Below are 20,158 nucleotides of genomic sequence, written 5' to 3'. Positions count from 1 at the left end.
TAACCTGGTGAATATCATAGAATCAGGGTTCTGTTAGGTAACCTGGTGAATATCATTGAATCAGGGTTCTGTTAGGTAACCTGGTGAATATCATTGAATCAGGGTTCTGTTAGGTAACCTGGTGAATATCATAGAATCAGGGTTCTGTTAGGTAACCTGGTGAATATTATAGAATCAGGGTTCTGTTAGGTAACCTGGTGAATATCATAGAATCAGGGTTCTGTTAGGTAACCTGGTGAATATTATAGAATCAGGGTTCTGTTAGGTAACCTGGTGAATATCATAGAATCAGGGTTCTGTTAGGTAACCTGGTGAATATCATTGAATCAGGGTTCTGTTAGGTAACCTGGTGAATATCATTGAATCAGGGTTCTGTTAGGTAACCTGGTGAATATCATAGAATCAGGGTTCTGTTAGGTAACCTGGTGAATATCATAGAATCAGGGTTCTGTTAGGGAACCTTCAGTTCTATTTCAGTGACTCGTTAGTCTCTCACTTTGGGGATATAGTCAACTACCACAGAGCTCATATCCTCTCTGATGCCAAGTCTAGACAGGATCATCCCTCAGAGGTCCCCACTCTACTCACCGTATGTGTAGTGATGTCCAGTCAGTAGAACCTCATGAAGGTACATCACCACAACATGCTGCATTACAGATCTCTTGAACAGAGATGCCTTTGAACCATGCCTATGTTGTAGCCATACCTCTGGTGGATTGAGGCATCAAGCCCTCCGGAGGAGTCAGATCCTTGCAACTATAGAACCTCATGAAGGTGGGGGGTGTAACTCATTATACGGATATAATGGCTAAAGTAAAGCAGTTTTAAACAAGATAAATCTAATTTCTATTCTTTTCCAGCGGCTCCAACAACAAAATGGCCTCAAGCAAAACATAACTGTTTGGGTACTGGGCGTAGGTGACCCTTCATAAAACAACAGATCAGGGGGTGTTCCACTGTATAGTTGTTGCAGCCTAAATGGCAGCCAAATACACATTTATAGTTGAAAAGGCTTTCCTTCGTCAGAAGGCAGAGTAGCTCTGAAACAGAGCAACAAAGGGGCTGATTTGTTTCTGATCTCACCATCTGTTAAATACACTGTGCTATAGTAATTATTGTGCTATAGTGAGTGTGTGGCTCTAGAACTCTGAATATAGTTTATTCTCAAGGAGAGCGGTCACGTGTGTTGAGAAGCAGAGGATCACTGGTTTGAGCCTGGTATGGGGACAGGGACAGTGGAGGAATTTCAACTGTTAGCATCAGTTACACATTTTATTAATAAAGTTAGTCATTTCCAAATGAAACCATCTTCTGTAAGGTCTATATGTTATGTTGGAGTTCAGGCTTTATTTGACCTGTTAAAGTAGGAAATGAAATGAACTTTGTCCATTACAGAGACGGAGGTCAAGACAAAAAAGGAGCTTGTTTTAAAATATATAATATATATATTGGCCAAGTTGTGTAGATCAGATATTAATGAAGCAATATAGACCATATTGAAGTCTCTGGAGTTTAGTTTGCCTGTTCAACAGTCTTATAAAGATAGGGGGGGTTGACTGGGACAGACAATGTAACATCCATAATGATTTAAGGAAAAGTTTTTGTAAAACAAGCACCTTACATCAGATTATCTTGAAATTTTCTCTCTAAAGCTAACTTTCATCAAGGTTTTATATGGTCTATTGGTTTCTCTCTTTTCATTGGCAGAATCCTTTTTCAGTGTTATATTCATAACATCCATATCCACCAGTCTATATTCCTGTCAACTAACAGAACTCTATTTTATTTGTTCAAACTAAACTACAGCACTTACTTTGATATGTCAAATCTGATCCTTTCTTCTCTTCTCCTCCTCTCACAGTTCCACTCAGCCCCGTTGTTTTCCTGCAGTCCACCAGCAGCACAGACAACCTCTTCATACCCAGGAGTAAGGCGCTACCGGGAGAGGCATGACACGGGGACTCCGGTAGGGAGGAAGGGCTAGCGTTGTCCTGGTAACCATAAAGAGGGGACACAGACACATATCATTATGGATGCTTATGTCACAGCTGTCATGAAGTGCTTTACAGAAACCCAGCCCAGACCCCGATAGAGCAAGATGTATGCAAGACCAGACCAAGCTGTACCATCTGGTGTTCTGATCTAGAGAGACTCTTCTCTTCCTCATCAGCAGGATGTTGTTGAGGCTCCCCAGAAGATCCACAATAGTCATGTGTCTCTCCTGTGTGAATGAGAACATCAAACAGATAGTGAACTTACGACCGTCTATTATAATCATAGGGTCTTACAAGAGGCATTAATCTCTCTAAACAGGGCCTAAAATGCAAATGTTAAAGGGTCGTTCCACTAAATGGGTACCTTTTGCATCCCTTTGATATTTTAAGTATAAATTATGCTCCAACATTACATTTTAAAAGCCTGTTATACTAGATGAGATGCACTTTAATGTAGACCACATGGATAATTTAATAAATCTAATTTAAAAGTCCCCAAAATATATGTACCAATGGCAGATTAAAACTAACAAAGGCAGATGGCCCCTTTAACAATTCCTACAATACTGAACAACATATTCAAGTGTAGAACTTCAGTAGAATGCCCCTTAAAACCCCACATTAGTTCAACAACGGCATAGTGTATGACTCTGTTTTTAAGACAGTACTCACTGGTGTTAATCTGATATTCTGTCTCCTCCTCTTTCACTCCCAAGACGTCTTCCTTCTTCACCTCTACTGAGATAGCATCCTCTTCCTCTCTAAAAGGTTCTTCCTCTGTTTCCTCTATAACATCCTCTTCTTCTTTCACGACAATGTTCAACCTCAGAGCTTCATTCTGCATACAGCAGACCTCTTCTTCTTTAACGGAGGAGGAGTTGTTTAGTGAGCTCATGGTCTGGGATGTTAGAATTAGCGACTAGCCTAACGCTAGGCTCAGTATCAATGTTTAACAACTTTGCAAATTGAACAAGCAAATTAGGTTAAAGTTAACCAGTAGATACGTCAACTGAACTGCGTTAACAACATTGAGATTAGCTCATGTACATTAACATGTTCTAAAGCGTCAATCTTTCAGTTTTATGTTGGCTAGCAAGCTACCGAGGTGGTTGAAAGAGTAGCCGTGTTGTTGTTCCTGAAGAAGCGTCCCGTCACTTCACGCAAGAAGCATCACCTGAAAGACGCCCATCGCCATCTGCTGGCTGGAGTGGGTAACGCAGTTTGGAAACAATAGTTACTACACTTTTGTATTGGAAAAAACGTCCGAATAATTTAACAATAAGCTGATATATTGTAAATGATGAATACATACATCTATGAATAGGTAGTGTTTTAATAAACATTTTTCACATTCGTTTTTATCTCGATGTGACGGTACTTGATTGGTGTCACACTTTTTCTCCATCGCTAGCAAACACAGCTGATTAATCAAACTGCATCTTAAACTGAAGATTATGATTAGGTGATTATTGGAGTCTGGTGTGTTAGCTGGGGCTGGAAGCTATGATCCCTAGTTGTCACTAGTTAAATCCCCTTCAATCAGTATAGATGAAGGGGAGGAGACAGGTTAAATAAGGCATTTTAGGCCTTGAGACAAATGAGACATGGATTGTGTATGTGTGCCATTCAGATGGTGAATGGGGAAGACAAAATATTTAAGTGTCTTTGAACGGGGGATGGTAGTAGGTCCCAGGTGCCGGTTTGTGTCAAGAACTGCAACGTTGCTGGGGTTTTCCAGCTCAACGGTTTCCCATGTGTACCAAGAATCATCCAACACCTAAACAGTGCCGTTTAAGATGAGGCAGAATGATTTGTTTTTTTCATGAGCATGGCCTTAATTCTATTACAGCATATTGGATGACTGTCATTCATATTCCATTCACCCTGTTCAATGTAACAGCAATAGGTTTTGGCTACTACATGATACTAGAATTTTCCCTATACCCATCATGAGATTGCCTATGAATGAAAGTTTAGAACGTAAGTGCACACAGGTCGAGATAGGTTTTATAGGTGAGAGACAGTCTTGAAGACATCACCAACTAATTATCATGGTCCAAACACACCGAGACAGTCGTGAAGAGGGCACGACAACAACTTTTCCATCTCAGGAGACTGAAAAGATTTGGCATGGGTCTCCAGATCCTCAAAAGACCTACAGCTGCACCATCGGGAGCATCCTGACCGGTTGCATTACCGCCTGGTATGGCAACTGCTCGGCATCTGACCGTAATGCACTACAGAGGGTAGTGAACATCACTGGGGCCAAGCTTCCTGCCATCCAGGACAATTATAAAGAAAGCCCAAAAAATTGTCAGATGCTCCAGTCACCCAAGTCATAGACTGTTTTCTCTGCTCCTGCACGTCAAGCGGTACCGGAGCACCAAGTCTAAAACCAAAAGGCTCCTTAACAGCTTCTACCCCCAAGCCATAAGACTGCTGAACAATTAATAAAATGGCCACCTGGACTATTTACATTGACCCCACCTCCATTTGTTTTGTACACTGCTGCTACTTGCTGTTTATTATCTATGAAATGTCACTTCACCCCTACCTACATGTATAAATTACCTCGACTAACCTGTACCCCTGCACATTGACTCGGTACCAGTACCCCCTGTATATAGCCTTGTTATTGTTATTTTATTGCGTTACTTTTTATAATTTTTTACTTTTGGTCATTTGCTCATTTTCTTAACTCTTCTTGAACTGTACTGTTAGTTAAGGGCTTGTAAGTAAGCAATTCACTGTAAGGTCTACACTTGTTGTATTCGGAGCATTTGACAAATAAAGTTAGATTTTATTTGACAAATTCAGGTATGTTTATCCCGTTTTTGTCTGTTTAAGAAACGTTTGTCTCTAGAGAGTTGAAAACAGCAGGTCTGGGACAGGTAGCACCTCCGGTGAACAGGTCAGGGTTCCATAGCCGCAGGCAGAACAGTTGAAACTGGAGCAGCAGCACGGCCAGCTGGACTGGGGACAGCAAGGAGTCATCATGCCAGGTAGTCCTGAGGCATGGTCCTAGGGCTCAGGTCCTCCGAGAGAGAGAAAGAAAGAAAGAGAGAAAGAGAATTCGAGAGAGCATACTTAAATTCACACAGGACACCGGATAAGACAGGAGAAATACTCCAGATATAACAGACTGACCCCAGCCCCCCGACACATAAACTACTGCAGCATAAATACTGGAGGCTGAGACAGGAGGGGTCAGGAGACACTGTGGCCCCATCCGATGATACCCCCGGACAGGGCCAAACAGGCAGGATATAACCCCACCCACTTTGCCAAAGCACAGCCCCCACACCCCTAGAGGGATATCTTCAACCACCAACTTACCATCCTGAGACAAGGCCGAGTATAGCCCACAAAGATCTTCGCCATGGCACAACCCAATGGGGGGTGCCAACCCATGATTACGGCTGCACAGTATTGTCTCTTCTCGATGGCGGTTATGATATCGTTTAGTACCTTGAGCGGGGTTGAGGTGCACCCATGACCAGCTCGGAAACCACATTGCACAGCGGAGAAGGTTCATGCTGAAAGAGCTCTGATAGGTTGGAGGATGTCCTCCGGAAGTTGTCATAATTACTGTTTAAGTCTATGGAAGCCTTGAGAACCATGAGCCTCCTAGGTTTTGTATTGAAGTCAATGTACCCAGAGGAGGACGCAAAATATATGTTTTATTCAATTATTTGGTGATGTGATTATATTTAGTATAGTTTTATCCAAAAATTATTTTATTTTAATGTTTTACCAATTTCCCTTCCCACAATTTTTTTTTAAAAATTAAATAAAATATAAAATCCCTTCCCACAATTATGTAATGTTGGCTCGTTGTCCTTTGGGTGCAGTGGAGGCTTCTCAGAGGAGGAAGGGGAAGACCATCCTTCTCTGAGCAGCCTCCACTGCACCCAAAGGACATCCAGCCAACATGACACAATTGTGGGAAGCATTGGAGTCAACATGTCCCAGCATCCCTGTGGAAGGCTTTGGACACTTTGAAGAGTTCATGCCCCGACAAATTGAGGCTCTTCTGAGGGAAAAGGGGGAGGTTCCTAGTCCATATTAGGACGTTTATTTCTCTCCAAATGTTTGGTATGATCAGTGTATATATATATAAAGAAAATATTGCATGACCAAAAGCACAATTATATTTTTGTAAAAATGAGACAAGAGTACGAGCATATGTGTGTTCTCTCATGAACTTTAAGTAGCCTGTATTTGATGTGATAAACTCCTTTCGAGACAGGATTGTGTCACAGATCTGGGGACGTGGACCAAAACATTTCTGCCACATTGAAGGTCCCCATCATCTTAAAAGGAAGAAGTTTGAAACCACCAAAACCCTTCCTACTGCTGGCTGCCCGGCCAAACTGAACAATCGGGGGAGAAGGGCCTTGGTCAGGGAAGTGACCAAGAACCCAATGGTCACTCTGACAGAGCTCCTCTGTGGAGATGGGAGAACCTTCCAGAAGGACAACCATCTCTGCATCAAAATACAGAGAGATCATTTTTTTTAACTTGCTCCAGAGCACTCAGGACCTCAGACTGGGGCAAAGGTTAACCTTCCAATAGGACAACGACCCTACGCACAAAGCCAAGACAATGCAGGAGTGGCTTTGGGAGTCTCTGAATGTCCTTGAGGGGCCCAGCCAGAGCCCAGATTTGAACCCGATTTAACATCTCTGGAGAGACCTGAAAATAGCTTTGTAGTGACACTCCCCATCCAACCTGACAGAGTTTGAGAGGATCTGCAGAGAAGAATGGGAGAAACATGAGGCTCCTGCTGCTGCTGTCCTCAAGGGCAAATTGACAGATTTTTCACCTAGTTGTCTTTGGGATTCAAACCAGAGATCTTTCGGTTACTGGCCCAACACTAGTAACCGCTAGGCTACCTGCAGCAGGAGCCCCATGTTGACAGGAGAGCCCACCTTTATTTTTCCCTCATTATGAACATTCATATCAGTCAACAGTCAACCTATTGTGTGTATTGAACATTCATATTGGACTGTAGCAGCTAGCTAACTGGCTACTGATCAACCTATTGTGTGTATTGAACATTCATATTGGACTGTAGCAGCTAGCTAACTGGCTACTGATCAACATATTGTGTGTATTTAACATTCATATTGGACTGTAGCAGCTAGCTAACTGGCTACTGATCAACCTATTGTGTGTATTGAACATTCATATTGGACTGTAGCAGCACGGCTAACTGGCTACTGATCAACCTATTGTGTGGATTGAACATTCATATTGGACAGCCTTACCTGTATAGTAGCACCACCACCCATCAGCCCATTCTCTTCTTGATGTCAAAGCTGCAGTGTATTGTTGGTATAGTTTTTGATGAATAATAATTCAAATTGTGAAAATAGAAGTGTACAATTTATATATATATATATATTTAAACAACTTTAAGATACTGTTTGCCTCTATGCAGATGTAGAAGCTGACTAGGAATATACATTATCAATAAATAGTTGATTGTTCTTTTTCACATCATACTAAGAATACTGAGCCACAACCTGTAAATGTGACCATACTATTTATTTCAAGCCACACTAAGATGTCACCATACTACTCCTTTAAAGCCCCTCTGTTAGATATAAATCATCAGAGTGGGAAACCACCTGACATGGAAACAATGGAGCAAATGTATCACTATCAGAGGGGTTTATTATGACATCATATAGAACTACTCAGACATTCCAAATCAGGCTTCATCCATATCATGAAGGTGGATATTGATCCAACCATTTCAAAAGTAATCACCGGGCTGATGGAAACAGGATATGCCTGTACAATTTTATTAATTAATGCAGACAGACAATTTGTTAGTTTGTTTTACATGGTGGGGTCTTTTTGTGTCAGTAAAAATGTATGAATGAGAAATGGCGATGGAAACTCCTTTATGTGCAAATATTTATATAATAACCATCACATCTCAGTTAACTTGGAGTCACGCGATGATATGTTGTGTGGTCCTCCCTCTACGACTTGGGAACCCATGAAGTTTATTAGGCTACAGATGAAATAAGTTATGAACTTCACAGGATGGTGAAACTGCATGTGATGAGCTTGATGCTCCTTTCCAATACATTTTGATGTTCTTATTCTGGTGACATGATGATTGATGCTTGGTTGCCATTAGACAAATAAAATAATATCTCTCTCATCCATAATAATCTCATCATGTAGGTAGCCTACCAGCACTGTATCTGTGAGCTGCTGACTACAGTGCACGGGACAAGAGCACGTTTGCTATATAATACAACAGCTTTTTAAACCCTCAGTAGAGTTGAAAATGTGATGGAAACCCATTTAACTTGCATTTTTCATACGGTATATGGGATTTTAACAACAAAAGTTTTTTTATTTGTCACACAAAGCCTTATGTCTGCAATTAGTCTGTTTGAAAGAAACATTTCTGGTGGGAAAATGCATATATTGTTTTGTACATATTTAAGAATATTCACATGAAAATCTGTCGCAAATTACATGGAAACTTAGCTACTAAGGTGGATATTGATCCAACACCTGCTACTTATTCAATCCAGCCCACTGGGCACAGACGTCAGTTCAACATCTAGTTTCTATTTACATTTCTTTGAGTCGTGAATTCAACATGAAATCAACACAAAATGTCACCTGTCATTGGATTTAGCTTACAAGGTGGGTGAAAAATAAATAAAGATTCCTGATGTTGACGGCTTTTTACAAATCCAATCAGTTTTCTGCATTGATCTAACATCACATGGATTAGTTTTGTTGAAATGACTTGGAAACAACATTTATTCAACCAGTGGGAGGCTTGTAAATGCCCCCAGGAAAGTAAAACAAAGAACTCTTTACTGAGACAATGACAAACAGCAATCCGTGGGAGAGTTGTGATGGATATTATAAAATAAGGATCTGCTGGAGTCCAAGTCAAACCAAGATTCTTTATTTCTGAGCTCAGAGAGAATAACAGTTACACAGCGCAGTGTAGACAGTCTGAATTCCTGAAGCATTGGGTGATGAGCACATATCTTTATAGTTTCCTGTTCCTGGGAGGGACTTTATTCATACAAGGACGCAGGTGCAGCTGGTTTGCAACACAGGATGATACTCCCAGGACCAGGAGATTATAATAGGACAGTTTCACAAGGTTAGTCACATACGCAGATATGTGGACACCTACAATTAACATTTTGCATTACAGACTCTGTGAACATTTTCATTTAATTAAATCATCAGTGGACCAACAATGCAAATGTAAACAATGGAACAAATGCATCACATCCAAATATCACTTGATTATCTGTAGTGCTGGAGGAAGGACACCCAGATAAACACACAGAGTTTAAAAAAAGACCATTTAAACCCATGCAATCTGACCTACTCTATATTCAAACTGACATACTCCATATTCACTTCATGTTTTCTAATAATAACATAAAAATATATGTTTGAGTATACTTTGTACTATTTCATTTCATATGGTACAAACAAGTAAACACATTCTCAGTCAACAACATAAGACAATGGGAGCACAGTGTATGTTCTCTGATGATATTCACACAAGTATTCTCTCATCTATGGATTCTCACATGTCTTTTAAGTGACTGTGATGAGTAATACGTCTTCCCACAGTCTGAGCATTTGTAAGGCTTCTCTCCTGTGTGTATTCTCTCATGTCGTTTCAGGGCCCCTAACAGGTTAAAACACCTGCCACACTGGGAGCAGTGGTAAGGCTTCTCCTCTGTGTGTATTCTCTCGTGTTGTTTCAGGGCACATAAACGGTTAAAACACTTGCCACACTGGGAGCAGTGGAAAGGCTTCTCCCCTGTGTGTATTATCTCATGTCTTTTCAAGTAGCTTTTCCGTTGAAAACTTTTCTCACACTTGGAGCATTGGTAAAGCTTCTCCCCTGTGTGTATTATCTCATGTTGTTTCAGGGCCCATAACAGGCTAAAACACCTGCCACACTGGGAGCAGTGGTAGGGTTTCTCCCCTGTGTGTATTCCCTCGTGTCGTTTCAGTGCCCCTAAACCGTTAAAACACTTGCCACACCGGGAGCAGTGGTAAGGCTTCTCCCCTGTGTGTATTCTCTCATGTGTTTCCAAGTAACTTTTCCGGCGAAAACTTTTTTCACACTGGGAGCAGTGGTAAAGCTTCTCCCCTGTGTGTATTATCTCATGTTGTTTCAGGGCCCCTATACCGTTAAAACACTTGCCACACCGGGAGCAGTGGTAAGGCTTCTCCCCTGTGTGTATTCGCTCATGGGCTTTCATGTTTTCAAAGTGATTAAAACTCTTGCCACACTGGGAGCAGTGGTAAGGCTTCTCCCCTGTGTGTATTCTCTCATGTTGTTTCAGGGCCCCTAACCGGTTAAAACATTTGCCACACTGGGAGCAGAGGTGTCGACTTGCTGGTTTGGACGTCTTTAGTTCGTCCAAGTTTGGTTTTCCTCCTGCCAAAGACAGTGTTTATTTTAAGACAGACCAGAATGAAATCTTCACATGATAAAACTGCCTTGTTATGAGGTTTAAACCAAATCAGATGCCTCAATAACCTGAGGCCAGCTTTCAAACGTTTCATCATTTAAAACAATCTTTGTGTGATTTTAAAACAAATGTTGTAGAGCATCCTGGTAATTACTGACATGTTTACATTACTTATTTTTATTTCTGTTTTATAAGTTAGAACACAAAACATTAGACAGTTCTATGACACTCAAGACACAAACATCGCTGAATTCCTATCAAGCAGGTGGTTGTAAATACACTGCTCAAAAAAATAAAGGGAACACTAAAATAACACATCCTAGATCTGAATGAATGAAATATTCTTATTAAATACTTTTTTCTTTACATAGTTGAATGTGCTGACAACAAAATCAAACAAAAATTATCAATGGAAATCAAATTTATCAACCAATGGAGGTCTGGATTTGGAGTCACACTCAAAATTAAAGTGGAAAACCACACTACAGGCTGATCCAACTTTGATGTAATGTCCTTAAAACAAGTCAAAAAATTAGGCTCAGTAGTGTGTGTGGCCACCACGTGCCTGTGTGACCTCCCTACAACGCCTGGGCATGCTCCTGATGAGGTGGCGGATGGTCTCCTGAGGGACCTCCTTCATAGTTGTATGATACAGAATGCGACCTACACACTTCCTAAAACCTAAAATAAATAAGTAAAAAAGCAAATAATTATCCTTTGCAAAGATAATCCATTTACCTGACCGGTGTGGGATATTGTTTAACACTTTTTTGGTTACTCTATGATTCCATAAGTGTTATTTCATAGTTTTGATGTCTTCACTATTATTCTACAATGTAGAAAATAGTGAAAATAAAGAAAGACCCTTGAATGAGTAGTTGTGTCCTAACTTTTGACTGGTCCTGTATGTGGTCGATTCTGTGGGAAAGTCAACCTGAACATGTGTAACGGAGGTGAGAACGTGCCGTAAACTCACTCCACAGCTAGCTTGAAACATCACAGATGGAGCTATCCAACTGGTACCTTTTGTATAGCTTCAATCGGTTCATTGTCAAGGAGAGCGGTCACATGTGTTGAGAAGCAGAGGATCACTAGTTTGAGCCAAGTATGGGGACAGAGGAGGAAGCTAAACTGTAAGCAGCACACTGATGTCAGAAACATGAACAAAAAAAGTGAGTCATTTCCTAATGAAACAATGTTCTTTAAAGTCTATATGTTGGAGTTTATTTGACCTGTTAAAGTAGAAAATGGATTTAATTTTGTCGACGGAGCACAAGTCTCACAATTGTTTTTCTTCATTTAATCAATATCACAGCTTTTAGAAAAGGCTTACAAAGCTTGTTTAAAAATAAATACATACAGTTGAAGTCTGAAGTTTACAAAGACTTATGTTGGAGTCATTAAAACTAGTTTTTCAACCACTCCACAAATTTCTTATTTCACTTATAATTCACTGTATGTTTCAAAGGCCTACCTTCAAACTCAGTGCCTCTTTGCTTGACATCATGGAAAAATCTAAATAAATCAGCCAAGACATCAGAAGAAAAATTGTAGACCTCCACAAGTCTGGTTCATCCTTGGGAGCAATTTCCAAATGCCTGAAGGTACCACGTTCATCTGTACAAACAATAGTATGCAAGAATAAACACCATGGGACCACGCGGCCGTCATACTGCTCAGGATGGCCGTGTACGTGGGAAAAGTGCAAATCAATCCCAGAACAGCAGCAAAGGACCGTGTGGAGATGCAGGAGGAAACAGACACAAAAGTATCTACATCCACAGGAAAACGAGTCCTATTTCGACATAACATAACCTGAAAGGCTGCTCAGCAAGGAAGAAACCACTGCTCCAAAACCGCCATAAAAAAGCAAGATTACGGTTTGCAACTGCACATGGGGACAAAGATCGTACTTTTTGGAGAAATGTCCTCTGGTCTGATGAAACAAAAACAGAACTGTTTGGCCATTATGACCATCGTTATGTTTGGAGGAAAAAGGGGGAGGCCTGCAAGCCGAACACCATCCCAACACCGAAGCATGGGGGTGACAGCATCATGTTATGGGGGTGCTTTGCTGCAGGAGTGATAAAAGAATTATAAGGTTAAAGATAATGTTTAAATAATTAAACCCGGAAACTTAACTATAAGGGAGTATAGGTTAGGATATATAAGGAATAATACAAATATTATCCAGAAGTCCAACTAGGTTGGATTGGGGAGAGAGAGGAATGTGTGTGTGTGCGCCTAAAGAAAGCACAAAGGACAATTAAACTGTGTTTGAACCGACCCGGCTATAACTCTGAGAAAGTACGATAGGACAGGGATTACCACTCCAGGTTTCCCTTATCTGGGGGGGGAATGTTACTGTCAGCTGGGTAGTGATAAACTGTGGTGAGAATTCTGGAGAAGAAGATAGCTCTCCTAATGTTAGTGTGCATGTAAGTGAGAAGAATGGTATAAAAGGAATGTCTTTGTATATGAACTGCAGAACGTTCTCGTGAATAAATTGTACAAGCCTTTTGCATAAGCGGAGTCCTTGCCTAATCATTATTAAACCTATGGTCTTACAAACCTCTGGGATTTGTCAAAGTTGATTGATTATTAGTTATTATCATTGGGATTGAAAATTCTCATGAAAAGAAGGGACTGGTGCACTTCACAAAATAGATGGCTTCATGAGGGAGGAAAATTATGTGGATATATTGAAGCAACATCTCAAGACATCAGTCAGGAAGTTAAAGCTTGGTCGTAAATGGGTCTTCCAAATGAACAATGACCCCAAGCATGCTTCCAAAGTTGTGACAAAATGGCTTAACGACAACAAAGTCAAGGTATTGGAGTGGCCATCACAAAGCCCTGACCTCAATCCTATAGAAAATATGTGGGCAGAACTGAAAAAGCGTGTGCGAGCAAGGTTACACCAGCTCTGCCAGGAGGAATGGGACAAAATTCACCCAACTTATTGTGGGAAGCTTGTGGAAGGGGCAACCTGAAACGTTTGACAAAGGTTAAACAATTTAAAGGCAATGCTACCAAATACGAATTGAGTGTATGTAAACTCCTGACCCACTGGGAATGTGATGAAAGAAATAAAAGCTGAAAGAAATCTCTATTATTCTGTCATTTCACATTCTTAAAATAAAGTGGTGATCCTAACTAACCTAAAACAGGGAATTTTTACTGGGATTAAATGTCAGGAAATCTGAAAAACTGAGTTTAAATGTATTTGGCGAAGGTGTATGTAAACTTCCGACTACGACTGTACATTTTTATGTTTAACACGTTCTCTGTAGATCAGATGTCAATGAAGCAATACAGACCACATTGAAGTGTATGGAGTTTTGTCTGCCTCTTCTAGAGTCTTGTAAAGATAGGGGATTGACTGGGACAGGCAATGTAACATCCATAATGTATTTAAGGAAAGTTTCTGTAAAACATGCACCTTACATCAGATCATCTTGAAACTTTCTCTCCAAAGCTAACTTTCATCAAGGTTTTATATGGTCTATTGGTTTCTCTCTTTTCATTGGCAGAATCATTTTTCATTGTTATGATATTCATAATATCCATATCCACCAGTCTATCTTCCTGTCAACTAACAGAACTCTGCTGGTTGTCCTGGTAACAGATACCAATGGGCAGATCTATTGTATTTGTTCAAACTAAACTACAGCACTTACTTTGATGAGTTAAATCTGATCCTTTCTTCTCTTCTCCTCCTCTCACAGTTCCACTCAGCCCCGTTGTTTTCCTGCAGTCCACCAGCAGCACAGACAACCTCTTCATACCCAGCAGTAAGGCGCTACCGGGAGAGGCATGACACGTTGACTCCGGGAGGGAGGAAGGGCCAGCGTTGTCCTGGTAACCATAAAGAGGGGACACAGACACATATCATTATGGATGCTGATGCCACTGTTGTCATGAAGTGCTTCACAGAAACCCACCCCAACCCTGATAGAGCAAGCTGTATGCTAGACCAGACCAAGCTGTACCATCTGGTGTTCTGATCTGGAGAGACTCTTCTCTGCCTCGTCAGCATCAGGATGTTGTTGAGGCTCCCCAGAGGATCCACAATAGTCGTGTCTCTCTCCTGTGTTAATGAGAACATCAAACAGATGGTAAACTTATGACCATTGTTGTGGAAATATTGAATCAAATATTTCTCAGATACCGGAGCTTACATTCACTTAGGTTGGAGTCATTAAAACTAGTTTTTCAACCACTCCACAAATTTCTTGTAAACAAACTATAGTTTTGGCAAGTCGGTTAGGACATCTACACTGCTCAAAAAAATAAAGGGAACACTTAAACAACACAATGTAAACCCAAGTCAATCACACTTCTGTGAAATCAAACTGTCCACTTAGGAAGCAACACAAGAAGTTTTAAGACTCCATAATGTTTCATCATTAGATGCTACAGTCCTCCTTTAAGACTCCATAATGTTTCATCATTAGATGCTACAGTCCTCCTTTAAGACTCCATAATGTTTCATCATTATATACTACAGTCCTCCTTTATGACTCCATAATGTTTCACCATTAGATGCTACAGTCCTCCTTTAAGACTCCATAATGTTTCATCATTAGATGCTACAGTCCTCCTTTAAGACTCCATCATGTTTCATCATTAGATGCTACAGTCCTCCTTTAAGACTCCATAATGTTTCATCATTAGATGCTACAGTCCTCCTTTAAGACTCCATAATGTTTCATCATTAGATGCTACAGTCCTCCTTTATGACTCCATCATGTTTCATCATTAGATGCTACAGTTCTCCTTTATGACTCCATAATGTTTAGAATGTGTCTGGAAGCGCTACTCTATCTATTCTACTCTTATCTTTTCGGTTTTTATAATATTTAATAATAATAATAATGTTATAATAGGTAATAACTAACTTTAATAACTAGGGTTAATACCTCCCTGGCGCCTCAACAAAATCTTTATCTTTATCCCCCTCTAACAATACCGCTACAGAATTAGCATAGTAGGCCATGTAATTTAAGGTATTCTGAAATATTTAGGACTAACTTATTCCTTGCCACCCATTCTGAAACTAACTTTAGCTCTTTGTTAAGTGTCATTTCAGTTGCCATGGTACAGTGTTGAGTCATCCGCATACATAGACACACTGGCTTTACTCAAATGTCATTGGCATGTTGTTGGTAAAGATTGGAACAAGCAGGTGCCAAACAGCTGCCCTGGGGAATTCCTGATTCTACCTTGATTTTGTTGTACAGGCTTCCATTAAAGAACACTCTGTGTTCTGTTAGACAGGTGGCTCTGGGGCGGCAGGTAGCCTAGTGGTTAGAGCGTTAGGCCAGTAACCAAAAGGATGCTGGATCGAATCCCCGAGCCGACAAGGTAAAACTCTGTCGTTCTGCCCCTGAACAAGGCAGTTAACCCACTGTACCTAGTTATATAAAGGTAAAATAGAAATTAAACACTGGTGACATGTCATTGTTGATTTTTTTTAAACCAAAATTTCATTGAAGATGCTCCAAAGATTTTTACAATCATTCTTTATGTCATTTATCTTTGTTTAAAAAAATATTTATTATTTACCTCAACAACATAGGAATCACCACAAAAGATTGTATGACCTCTTTTACACAATATTAGGCCCAGCCTTTGGAACTGTGGTTTTCCTAGACATGGCTACTATATTGTGATCACTACATCTGATGGATCTGGATACTGCTTTAAAACACATTTCTGCAGCATTAGTAAAGATGTGATCAAAACATGAAGATTTCATTCCTCTACTGTTTGTAACTACCCTGGTAGGTTTTCTGATAACCTGAACAAGGTTGACAGCACTGGTTACAGTTTGAAGCTTTCTCTTGAGTGGGCAGCCTGATCACAGCTTTCCTCCAGCATTAGTTCATTAATTACCAGTGTCTGGAGTTTAGTTTTCCTGTTCTACAGTCTTGTAAAGATAGGGGGGGTTGACTGGGACAGAAAATGTAACATCCATAATATTTTGAGAAAATGTTTTTGAAAAACGAGCTTCTTACATTGGATCATCTTAGAACTTTCTCTCTAAAGCTAACTTTCATCAAGATTTAATATGGTCTATTGGTTTCTCTCTTTTAATTGGCAGAATCCTTTTTCAGTGTTATGATATTCATAACATCCATATCCACCAGTCCATGTTCCTGTCAACTAACAGAACTCTGCTGGTTGTCCTGGTAAGATACCAGTGGGCAGATCTATTGTATTTGTTCAAACTAAACTACAGCACTTACTTTGATGAGTCAAATCTGATCCTTTCTTCTCTTCTCCTCCTCCCACAGTTCCACTCAGCCCCGTTGTTTTCCTGCAGTCCACCAGCAGCACAGACAACCTCTTCATACCCAGCAGTAAGGCGCTACCAGGAGAGGCATGACACGGGGACTCCGGGAGGGAGGAAGGGCTAGCATTGTCCTGGTAACCATAAAGAGGGGACACAGACACATATCATTATGGATGCTGATGTTACTGTTTTCATGAAGTGCTTTACAGAAACCCAGCCCAGACCGAGATAGAGCAAGCTGTATGCTAGACCAGACCAAGCTGTACCATCTGGTGTTCTGATCTGGAGAGACTCTTCTCTGACTTGTCAGCATCAGGATGTTGTTGAGGCTCCCCAGAGGATCCACGATAGTCACGTCTCTCTCCTGTGTGAACGAGAACAGCAAACAGACGTAAACTTATGACCATCTATTACAATCAAGAGGCATGAATATGTCTAAAATGGCCTTTTTCATCATGATTTTGTCAAATATTGTTTGTGTTGCAAATGTATAGGGTCAATTCCAATTCTCTCCACTTGGATTCTCTGCCTCTAACCCTAATACAGGGGCCAAGTCACTGGCTTACTGGTGCTCTTTCATGCCGTCCCTAGGAGGGGGTGCGTCACTTGAGTGGGTTGAGTCACTGACGTGATCTTCCTGTCTGGGTTGGCGCCCCCCTTGGGTTGTGCTGTGGCGGAGATCTTTGTGGGGTATACTCGGCCTTGTCTCGGGATGGTAAGTTGGTGGTTGAAGATATCCCTCTAGTGGTTTGGGGGCTGTGCCTTAGCAAAGTGGGTGGGGTTTTATCCTTCCTGTTTGGCCCTGTCCGGGGGTATCATCGGATGGGGCCACAGTGTCTCCTGACCCCTTCTGTCTCAGCCTCCAGTATTTATGCTGCAGTAGTTTATGTGTCGGGGGGCTAGGGTCAGTTTGTTATATCTGGAGTACTTCTGTCTTATCCGGTGTCCTGTGTGAATTTAAGTATGCTCTCTCTAATTCTCTCTTTCTCTCTCGGAGGACCTGAGCCCTAGGACCATGCCTCAGGACGACCTGACATGACTCCTTGCTGTTCCCAGTCCACCTGGCCGTGCTGCTGCTCCAGTTTCAACTGTTCTGCCTGCGGCTATGGAACCCTGACCTGTTCACCGGACGTGCTACCTGTCCCAGACCTGCTGTTTTCAACTCTCTAGAGACCGCAGGAGCGGTAGAGATACTCTTAATGATCGGCTATGAAAAGCCAACTGACATTTACTCCGGAGGTGCTGCACCCTCGACAACTACTGTGATTATTATTATTTGACCATGCTGGTCATTTATGAACATTTGAACATCTTGGCCATGTTCTGTTATAATCTCCACCCGGCACAACCAGAAGAGGACTGGCCACCCCTCATAGCCTGGTTCCTCTCTAGGTTTCTTCCTAGGTGTTGGCCTTTCTAGGGAGTTTTTCCTAGCCACCGTGCTTCTAAACCTGCATTGCTTGCTGTTTGGGGTTTTAGGCTGGGTTTCTGTACAGCACTTTGAGATATCAGCTGATGTACGAAGGGCTATATAAATACATTTGATTTGATTTAGAATGCCCCGTTAAAACAATACATTATTTCAAGAACTTCATAGTGCCCCTGTTTTTAAGACAGTCCTCACTGTTTGTAATCTGATCTTCAGCCTCCTCCTTTTTCACTCCCAAAACGTCTTCCTCCTCTTTTATTGAGATAGCCTCCTCTTCCTCTTTTACTCTAAAAGGTTCTTGCTCTTCTTTCACTACATTCTCTTCTTTCAATATTACGGCATCTTCCTCCTTTTTGATTCTGAAAGCTTCTACCTCCTCCTCTTCCATTCTGACAACCTCTTTCCCATCTTCCTCTTTCACTGTAATATCATCCTCTTCCTCTTTCAATGTGATAGCCTCCTCTTCCTCCTTTTTCATCCTGAAAGCTTCTTCCTCTCCTTTCATCAGAGCTTCTTTCTCCGTCGAGCTTAGTGAACTCATGCTCCGGTCGATTAGCCTAGTGCATTATCAATTTAACACATTTGCTAATTTAACAAGCAAATTACGTTTAAATGAACTAGTAGATAAGTAAACAGAATTATATTCCAAACACTAAGAGTAAAATAGACAAGATTGGTCTAAAGCGCTTCAATGTTTCGGTTTTAGGTTCGCTAGCAAATCACCACGTTGGTTGAATCAGAAGCCTTTTGTCGCTGTTGAAGAAGCCTCCAGTTCCGTCCACTAGATTATACGTCACGCAAGCAGCATCCCCTGAAAGACTCAAATCGCCATCTGCTGACTGGAGTGGGTAACGCAGATTGGAAAAATATTAATTACAATGTTTATTCTTGCAAGCAATGTCATGAGAGGTAATAAAAAATTAAAAAACAGATGTTATGTTTTCTCTTACTTCTTACAGCCAATACTTTCCTCCAGGGCTGACCTGCCCATTAGGTAGGATTAGGTGACAGATTAAAGAGTTTTCATTTTTATGTCATGGTTATTCTGAACCCACTGCCTGCAAGTCGTCTAAATTAGCCTATGTGATTTGTATTTTCCTTCAACTTTCTGAAGAGGAAAAAGCCAGGAAATGCCCCTGTCTGAGTGCATTTGTCTACCACTATGTTTAGCTGCTGGGCGATTATGCTAATGACAACCATCTTCTGGTTGATGGAAAAGCTTTCCCAAAAACTTTGTCAATTAAATGTTAACTATAAAGTAGTCTATGCCTACCTGGCAGAATGATATCATGATTATTTGCATCAATCCTGTTGTGATTTGTTCAGCAAACTCTGCAATCACATGTGTGCTACAGAGACACCACCAACCAAGCAAGGCTCTTGCTGGTGCCACTTGAATTAAAGGGTATCTACACACAAAAATGAACATTTCTTAGATTTTTCTCAGACTTCAAAAGTGGTCTCCTGATGTGGTTTGAGTATTGTTGAGTACTTAGAACATCCAATGTTGTTGTTTTTCTATTAACAGTGTGATTTAGAGAGAAAAACAGAAAAACAGGGACAAATCAGAAACCTGGAAAAACTAAATGGAGAAAATGGAATTTGAGAAAAAAACAAAAACGGAAGGTAAAGTGGATTTACTAGGGATAGTGTAGAGTAACAGCTGTATCCTGAAGTGACCTTTAACCTCCCTGCTCCTCAATACTTATTCCACTGGATCAAAGCTTCAGCCAAGTAGGATACATGATGGTGGCAACACATGGAGTTGGGTTGGATATAGTCATGGTAGGATACATGATAGTGGACACACATGGAGTAGGGTTGGATATAGTCATGGTAGGATACATGATAGTGGCAACACATGGAATTGGGTTGGATAAGCCTGTTTCTGCTTTGTCATTATGGGGTACTGTGTGTAGATTGCTGAGGAAATTGTTTAATTTAATCT

The 20,158-nt window shown here is 40.9% G+C and overlaps 1 protein-coding gene across 1 annotated transcript; it reads right to left on the bottom strand.

The window, feature by feature from the left end:
* Positions 1-8,924: 8,924 nt before the first annotated feature.
* Positions 8,925-19,109, bottom strand: LOC129849837 (zinc finger protein 260-like). The gene is made up of 6 exons (XM_055916577.1): positions 18,406-19,109; positions 17,048-17,145; positions 16,735-16,912; positions 14,476-14,573; positions 14,164-14,341; positions 8,925-10,449 (listed from the first exon to the last, which is right to left on the bottom strand). The coding sequence occupies exons 1-6, from the start codon at positions 18,749-18,751 to the stop codon at positions 9,569-9,571; spliced, it is 1,779 nt and encodes a 592-aa protein (XP_055772552.1). The 5' UTR covers positions 18,752-19,109; the 3' UTR covers positions 8,925-9,568.
* Positions 19,110-20,158: the final 1,049 nt, after the last annotated feature.

Source organism: Salvelinus fontinalis, unplaced genomic scaffold, assembly GCF_029448725.1.
Source record: "Salvelinus fontinalis isolate EN_2023a unplaced genomic scaffold, ASM2944872v1 scaffold_1715, whole genome shotgun sequence".
NCBI classification, from domain to species: domain Eukaryota; kingdom Metazoa; phylum Chordata; class Actinopteri; order Salmoniformes; family Salmonidae; genus Salvelinus; species Salvelinus fontinalis.
Note: the sequence above shows the minus strand (reverse complement) of the source record. Positions and strands in the feature narration are given on the sequence as shown.